The sequence below is a fragment of the Rutilus rutilus genome (genome assembly GCF_951802725.1).
Source record: "Rutilus rutilus genome assembly, chromosome: 1".
In the NCBI taxonomy this organism is placed as follows: domain Eukaryota; kingdom Metazoa; phylum Chordata; class Actinopteri; order Cypriniformes; family Leuciscidae; genus Rutilus; species Rutilus rutilus.
Genome location: NC_140209.1, coordinates 33,603,045 through 33,611,483, shown reverse-complemented (window position 1 = coordinate 33,611,483; position 8,439 = coordinate 33,603,045). Strand labels below are relative to the sequence as shown.

General features: G+C 35.2%; 2 protein-coding genes across 2 annotated transcripts in view; both read left to right on the top strand.

Moving 5' to 3' along the window:
* Window positions 1–8,439, top strand: part of LOC311304609 (vascular cell adhesion protein 1) — a 660,847-nt gene that overhangs the window by 277,579 nt on the left and 374,829 nt on the right. The gene's annotated exons all lie outside the window — the stretch shown is intronic.
* On the top strand, window positions 1,130–3,561 carry hbae3 (hemoglobin alpha embryonic-3). Its single transcript, XM_084405500.1, has 4 exons — window positions 1,130–1,145; window positions 2,818–2,937; window positions 3,035–3,242; window positions 3,351–3,561. Exons 2-4 carry the CDS (start codon window positions 2,843–2,845, stop codon window positions 3,477–3,479), a joined length of 432 nt encoding a protein of 143 aa, XP_084261626.1. The 5' UTR covers window positions 1,130–1,145; window positions 2,818–2,842; the 3' UTR covers window positions 3,480–3,561.

Sequence of the window (8,439 nt, the reverse complement as noted above, 5' to 3'; positions counted from 1 at the left end):
GTAACTGTTTAATTATGTTCTGACACCTGCACAGTCATGTCCAACACAATTTGATTGACCTTTCTTGAACAGAATGGAACCCTTTACCAAAAACACATTTGTAAAACATAATCCCCCGGTTTCCAGACAAGGTTTAAGATAGTCCCAGACTAAAATGCATGTTTGAGTTTTTTTAATCTGAATGCAGTTTGCACTGGAATATCTTAAAATAGGTCAGTGCCATTGTTTTGTCTCAAGATGCACACCAGTAATGTTTTTTTTTTTTTTATCTAAGGCACGTTTATAAAAGCTACTTAAATGTCCTAATTGAACTAAGGCCTAATCCTGGCTTAATCTAAACCCTGTCTGTGAAGCAATGCTCATTAGTGTAGTCTAGACTTTACGTTAACTTTTACATGGCATAATCGAACATAATTGTCTTCTCGCTATGTTTAGTCTACCAACTGATAAGTAAATGCTATATGTACTTTATTCATGGATAGTACAAAAACACCCCAATTGAAAATAACACATATCATGACAACTACAAAATTCTCAATAGTGACTCCATGCAACATCATTGGACTGAACTGTAGGCCTATCTATTTTGTCCAGTGAACAATTAATACAAAATATGCACCATACCAGAAGAAAAATATGAAAATGACCAAAAAGCCATATAGTGTGACCAAGAAAAAGTCTCTAATAGCCTATAGTTTATTATCATTTCTTTATTAGATAGTTTATTCCATTTTCTATATTGTATTTTCTATTAGTCTGTTAATTAATGAAAATTTTACACATGCAAATGAGTAGACTAGTTTCATGCCTCTTACTCCGCCTGTTTTATTTCATGAAAAATAAACATTCATGTTTCAACTGTAAACAACAATAACCATATATGAACTATTAATGTAGGCCTGCATACAGTGCATTTTGCAGATGAACCAAAGTATAATTTTGTTACCGGCCGATTAATCGGGTCTGCCGCCTTTTGCACACTTTCAACACCCGAGTAACAGCATTCATCGTGAAACATCTTGCTTTCTCAGAAGTAGCATTTGCAGCATGCTTCAGCAGGAAGATATCCACGCGTGAACAAATTCATTGTAATCAAGATCAGTGCCAACCAAGGGTGGACCTCCTGCTGAACCTACTGATAAAATGTGAGTATGTTTCCAGAAGATAAGACTTGAAATCCAACCTTACCCTTTCTCTACAGCAATAGTAGTTTGGTCAAACATTAATTCCAGTGGTTTTATCACTCCCAGACAGTATTTAATTCAATGCCAATATTGGCAACGCGAACACAAATCAATGCGCCATTCTAGAAATAAGTCATTTATTGGCTATGTGCCATCAGCACTCTTAACCCCCAAAAAACCACAAGCTCATAGTGGCTCAAAACATGCTTCAGCGTAGAGAATGTTATGATTATTTCTTTATTTCATGAAAACGCGTTTCAAAAACTTAACTTGTATATTTTATCTTAGAAACCTCATATGCAAAAAATAAATGCTAAGAATGACCACAAACTCTCTTGTGCAAAAGAAGTGTGCTTGCTTGTATAGAACGTGCACTTCAGATTCTAAAAGTATATATTTTTTTTAAAACTACTTGCAAATATAATATTAAATAATTGTACTTAAATGGAGTACACTCTGGACTATTTCTTATAAAGTCCACGGTATAGTTGTCAAAATGTTTTAAACTACAAAATATGGACAAATAACACTCTTTTTAGTTATTTTCAACACTTTAAAAGTGTTTCATGGGGTCACTCCCAGTTGAGTTTTAACACTTTTGAAAGTGTAATCGAGTTCGTATTGACTCTGTGCAGAGTTAAAATGTAATTATACTCAACAAACTCTAAACAGAGTAAAATACGTTTTATATTGGTGTTTTATACTCTAATAGTGTTCTTTGTTTCAACACTGTATAGGGTGCAAATATGGTACATTTAAAGACGACAACCTTTTACTTGTAGCGGGAGAAAACGTTTTATTTTCAAACGTGCATCGTTTTCAGAAAGTCAAACAGTTTTTAAGATGCAACAATATGGTACTAAGTATGGTCTATCATTCTCATCAGACAATGTTTTATCAAAGGGTTTAAAATATATCAGCTGATCAATGCATAAATGACAGAAAATGTGTCAATGTGAGCATTTTGTTTATCAATGTACATCAAAATACAATGTATTAACGCCACAGGCAATACAAAGCTAATCATGATGATTTAATAGTCTTTTGTCATGCTTTAAAGTACACTTATTTTGATAACATACTAAAGGACATGTAAAGTATTAGATTTAGTGTTATTTGACATGAAGTTAATATATTTTAAATGTAATTGCAACTTTATCATTACAAATATAGGCCGATTAATAATATATATGAATAATAATAAAATGTAATACATGCCATACAAGTTTCCATAAAATGTCATTAAAGTAAATTACTTGTCAGTACACTTTAATATCAAAGACAATATAATTTTGAAATTGCGCAGGCTATAATAATGTGCTTAAGTGGGTCAAAAGCACTCTTAAGTAATTGCATCAGCTTGCAGTCAAGCCTTCAGTTCACAAGAATCAAACAATGTCCTTGTTAATGAAGCCCTTGTGGGGCTCCTATAGAGTTTGAATCATAAAAACACGTAATGCTCACTTGATTCACACTAAAACAGCTGTGTCTTGCTTATCAAGATTCAAGAGATGTTTTCCCACTGGTCTGCTTGGGAGGTGGAGTCAAAAATTGGGTTCAAAACAATGCCCTTCTCTTCTTTAAAAAGCCCTGCCAAGAACCACAGATTGCTTGAGTTGTTGTTTTTTGGCAGCCTGTTCACAGCTAATCGAGTAACCATGAGTCTTTCTGCAAAGGACAAATTGGCGGTCAAGACCTTCTTTGACAAAGTTGGCTCTAAGGCTGAGGAGATTGGCAACGAGACTCTGTCCAGGTAATGTGAAATGTGCATGAGCGGACATTTATAGCATAAGCTGCTATTATAGACAATCCATCTCATTATTATTTTTTTATTTTTTTTATCCTTTCAGGACTCTGTTCGTTTACCCTCAAACGAAGACGTACTTCGCCCACTGGGCAGACCTGAGCCCTGGCTCTCCTCAGGTGAAGAAACATGGACTGACAGTAGTGAATGGTGTCCTGAACGCTGTGGGCCTGATAGATGATCTCAAGGGTGGTCTGCTCACCCTCAGCGAGCTCCATGCCTTCATGCTTCGCGTGGACCCCGCTAACTTTAAGGTTCGTTCTGCTGAAAACATTTGTCCGAGGATCTCATTTAATTTCCAATTGCAATCAAACACAGTCTATATTTGTTCTATGTTTTTATGTTTTATTTTATTCCCCCAGATCATTAATCACAATCTCCTCGTGGCGCTCGCGCTGATGTTTCCTGAGGACTTCACTCCTGAGGTGCATGTTTCTGTGGATAAGTTCCTCGCTCTGCTCAGCCTGGCTCTGTCCGAGAAGTACCGCTAAAGTCGACGCTGCTTTCATCTCCGACGCGACACTGTATTCGCCTTAATGAGAATGAAAAACTAATAAAATGAAATGTATGAAATCAAGCTCTCTCTTTTCGTTTCTGCTCACAAAAACATACCACTGATCTGATGTGTATAGGCCTACACTGTGAAAATGTATTTTCATCACAACTTTTTCTTTTGTCAAATCAACTAATGTGGTTCAGATAACATATTATTTTGAGTTTGTTGATTAAACCAATGTCCTTCATTGTGTTATGGCAAATTATTAATTTCAATGATTTTTTTTTTTAAGAAAAAAAGTTACTTTCTTTTTATGTTAAACCAACAATTAGTTTTACAGTGCCACTTGGAGTTTTTAAATAAAAAATTATTGACTAGACAACTTTGTAACAGTTTTAAAATAAGAACTAACGTGTTTGTTTTTAACTGCATTTATTTCTATTTGCAAATCAAATCAGTAATATAGTTCATGAAGTTAGGCTATATTTATAGAGTATTTATGACAAAACACTGATAATCCAGCTCAACCCAAAAGACATTTTAGCAGTTCAAGACACGTTTAAAATGCTGAGACATTTTTTATTTTATTTTATGAAGATGTTTCAGAAACGTTATATTTGAGACCTAATTCATATAAAACATGAATAAAGGAAAAGAATGACCACACATATTATTTAATATTGGTGTCCTGATGGGATATTTGTTTGTAATGACCCTACAAGTTCGATGAAACTCTAAACTCCTTTAAGGTATTTGTCTGACAAAATTATTTGGGAAAAAGAGGCTACAGCTACAGGTTTTATACTATGCAAAAAAAAAAAAGGGCATAGAAAAACGTTCACATGAAAACATTGACATAATCAGTTGTTAATATTTCGTCGGTTCTCTCTTGTTTTCGCATGTGTCCATAATTTATTTGAATGAGAGCCTGGCCAAAAGTGACGGAAATTAAGAGATGATTAAATTACAACCAGTTTATATCAAACAATGTTCTTAATGAAGGCCTGGGATTGTTCTGTAGTTTCCTGTATCTTGAGTTTGAATAATGAATATAGGCCTACTGTACATGAATAGTGTATTTTATGTACATTTTGAGCACAAATGGCCCATAAACAATAAATAAACGCATGACACGTGTAACTTTTGAGTCTAGATTATGCCGCCTTGTTGCCTTTTTAGTGTTACGAAGGGGGGGGAAACGGTTTCTTTACTAAACACGCAGGCTATACTGTGCCGGGACTGTAAGAGATTCAAGCTTTGTTATCAGATAGCTTAGCCATTCTGAAAGCCTTACATAGCACCTCTCTGCAACAGCCGCAGACAAAAACTGCATGTTTTAACTGCACGCCAAATGCACAGTTCTGGAACCAACCATCTGTCACGACAGGTAAAATTTGATAACTTTCTCTTTTTTTGAAAGCTACATGTGATTACACAGAGTATCCAATCGTGCGTTTGATTTCATTCTAGCTTTTCATTCTAGCAAATATGGTCGAGACTAATACATTTAAATGAATTATTCAGTAGGCCTATGTGTTTTCCATTTCGTAAAGTCAATTTCAATGATTGAGTCTGATTTATATAAACATGGCCAATCTGTTTAGGAGCTCATCTCAATAAAATGAAGAATACGCATGTTTACCTCTGAGCTCTTCGCAGTACCTCAATATATAGTCTCGGCAGTATTTGGCCTGGCTGTATATGTATATTATTATGGCAGCAGCTGAGAGTGACTGATAGGATCAGACAGGTTGTGTATGGCGCTGTCCAGTGCTGAAACCAGCAGGTCGGAGATCAATGGACGTCAATCACTATGGTCATTATCAAGTGAAATATATTTCCCTCTGTGAGATAGCCTTCCAAACAGATGCTCATAATCAACAAAATGAACACACAACTAAGAATATGGACAACAAAATTTAATGCAAATGTAGTTGTTTTATTTAAGCATAAACACCAGTGATCAAGCTTGTTTGGGGTTTTATTCATTGAAAAAATGCACGTCACATACACCTTTCTCTTTAGCTTTTCAAAACATGTTCAGTTTTTTTTGTGTAATTATTTTATTTATTTATTGCAAGGTTGAACATGGTCCACATGTGCGACCACAAATAACTATATACAAGACCAGGGTTTGCTTGTAAAAAAAAAAAATCCTCCTTGATAACGTTCAGAAGCAATCAGTACGGGTGGCCTAATGAGTTATTATATAAGATAGTTTTGTAACAAATTCAGTCCATGCAGGCCTTAAGTGTTTTTGGTTTGGCTTTGTTAATTCTCGCTGTAGTGAGTTCTAACAGCGCAATGTATTTAAATTCTATGAGCCACAATTTGGCTGCTGGAATTGTAGGCTCATGCCAAATCTTGAAGATTATATTTTTGGCCGCAGTTAGAACAGTGTGAAGAATCCTACGCTGGCTAACAGTCAGATCAAGATCTGCATCATCATTCAACAAACAGAGACTGGTGTGCTTATGGATAACCTTATCACATAGTTCTGTCACAAAACCAGATGTTCAGTTAATGGTACTGTTTTCCAAGTGCAGAGACTACGACTGCCGGAAACTTCTGCCATGCTGCTTGAATGTCCGGAGTAAAGGCACGACTGAGCTGGGAAGACACAACAATGGTCAGACAGTCACCAAGCAGCTTAAGGGGAAAATTACAAGGTGAGAAGGGGGAATGAGAAATGTTTATGTTTTTGACATGCATCAATTAATTATTGTAAGCCTTCTTCGTCTTTATCCGCAAAACACACAATGCTCTATGGTTAGAAACATGCGGTTAGATGGTGAGATGGTGAGATGGTGAAATTAGCAACCCTGCAGCACATTCGGTTGTAGTTTAATTCTACAAGCTTACCCTACAACTAGAATGTTAAAACTGAATTACAAGTGGTTAAATTGATCAACCACAAAGCTAAAAGTTAGTCATGGGGGGTTTATTTAAAAATGTGTATATGGAGAAGACATAATTGGCAAAAGTGTGAGGAATATTATGATTATTAATATGGGGATAATTAGACATACACACTGCTGTGATTGTTCTGTAATTTCTTAATTGCTTGCTCAGTTGGTAAATAATTTAGTAATAAGTAATCCTAAAGTTAAATGTTATTTCTTTCATATTATAAGGAAACATTCCCAGTATTTTTCCCCATATGGATTTAGTTGACAAAATGACAAAACATGTCTTAAATGTGTGTGTATATATATATATATATGTGTGTGTGTGTGTATATATATATATGTGTGTGTGTGTGTGTGTGTGTGTGTATCATAGACTGTAAAAAAAGGTGTGTATATGTATATATATATAATATATTTGACCACATGATGCACTGTGAATTAGGAACACAGTGGTATGGAACTATTACACTGGTAAAGTTGTGAAATGAGTAAACCATACTGCATTCACAATAGAATGTTTTAGTTCTATTCTACAAGCTTTCCATAACAATTAAAATGTTTACATTTGAATTTAAATTTAGTAGCTGTTTGCCTTATTTACTGTAAATATCAAAGATAAAGCCATGACATATAGCTGACATATAAGCAAAAACTATTTTATTTAAACACACACATTAACACACTTTACACAGGGTCTTGGGATCCCAGACAAATGAAAGTTTGTTCTGCTCATGCAATCCCAGTGATACCAGCCTTTGCAAATGACACATTCAATCTAAAAAATAGAACAAAATTACATTTACAACAAACCTGTATTATTAAAATGTTAAATACCGTCATGCTCAAAACAAAGTGAAAATAAAAGTGTCTGCTTTGTCTGGTGTACAGGAATATTTATTGACATCTTCTTTGGAAAATAATCATATTAGCTAGACATTAGGGTTAGCACATGCATAATTCATCATGGCCAATTAAGATAATCATTAAAATATATTTAAAATGCATTAACATGTTTTCCTGCATGTGAACAATTTTGGAAACATATATAGCTAACATAACACTAGAAATTTAAGTCTACCCAGAGTAGAAGTGGTTCTGCAAACTAGGAAAGTTTACTGCTGCCTTCACCACATGAGTTTAGAATTAATATTATTATGCTACCATACATTTCGGCAAACCTATAAACACGATTTAAAGACTCTCATGTTAAAACAGAAACGTAACAAAAAGAGGCTGTTAAACGATATTGGTTCGCTATTCGTTTAACGCTGAAACTTAGGCTAATTACCTTTAGGTAAGCCGAGGAGCGTGCGCTAATATTTTCAGTGGTGCTTTAACCTATGGCTTTAACACAAAACAGGAGTTTCGAAACTCGTGAATATTCATGTAAGCTCCGCCCAGTGTCACTGAAAATCTCAGACACAGAAGAATAGGCTTGTTTGAGATGCGCCTCGCCTCGCCTGAAATGTAGGCGAGAGTAGGCGGCTGCAGTGAGGGGAGGAGTGAAAAAAGCGCAGGCAAGCCGGACAGTTCTCTCTCGCAGTGGATCTGACAGCTGTGAGATCAAAGATGGATATCGCGGGATTCGCGGGATTCACGCTCGTGCACAGTGTTGCTAATAAACTGGATGGAATTTAAGTTCTGTTGCTTTTATATGAAAATAAATATAATGAACAAGACACCCAAAGTAGCCTACTTATTTAATTCCATTCCAAATACATGTTTATCAGTCTTTTTTTCTTTAATACAGACATGTTTTTTATTTTATTTATTTTTTATAAAAAATACATTGCATAATCCATAGAGATCGCACTGTTAGATAGTTTGGGAATATTCACATATACATAAAACATGATATCAGAGTTTTAAAATCAAACATTTTAAAAGAGAACAATACATCACGGTTGTTTAAACCAATGAACATTAAGCTGTGTCGTCAGCAAGTCGTTTCCCATCATGCTTTTGATCAGTCGGTGGAGAGCAACTGCGCTCGACTGCAGAATCCGACAGGTGCGCCTTGCGCTCGCGAGAGATTTTTGACATACG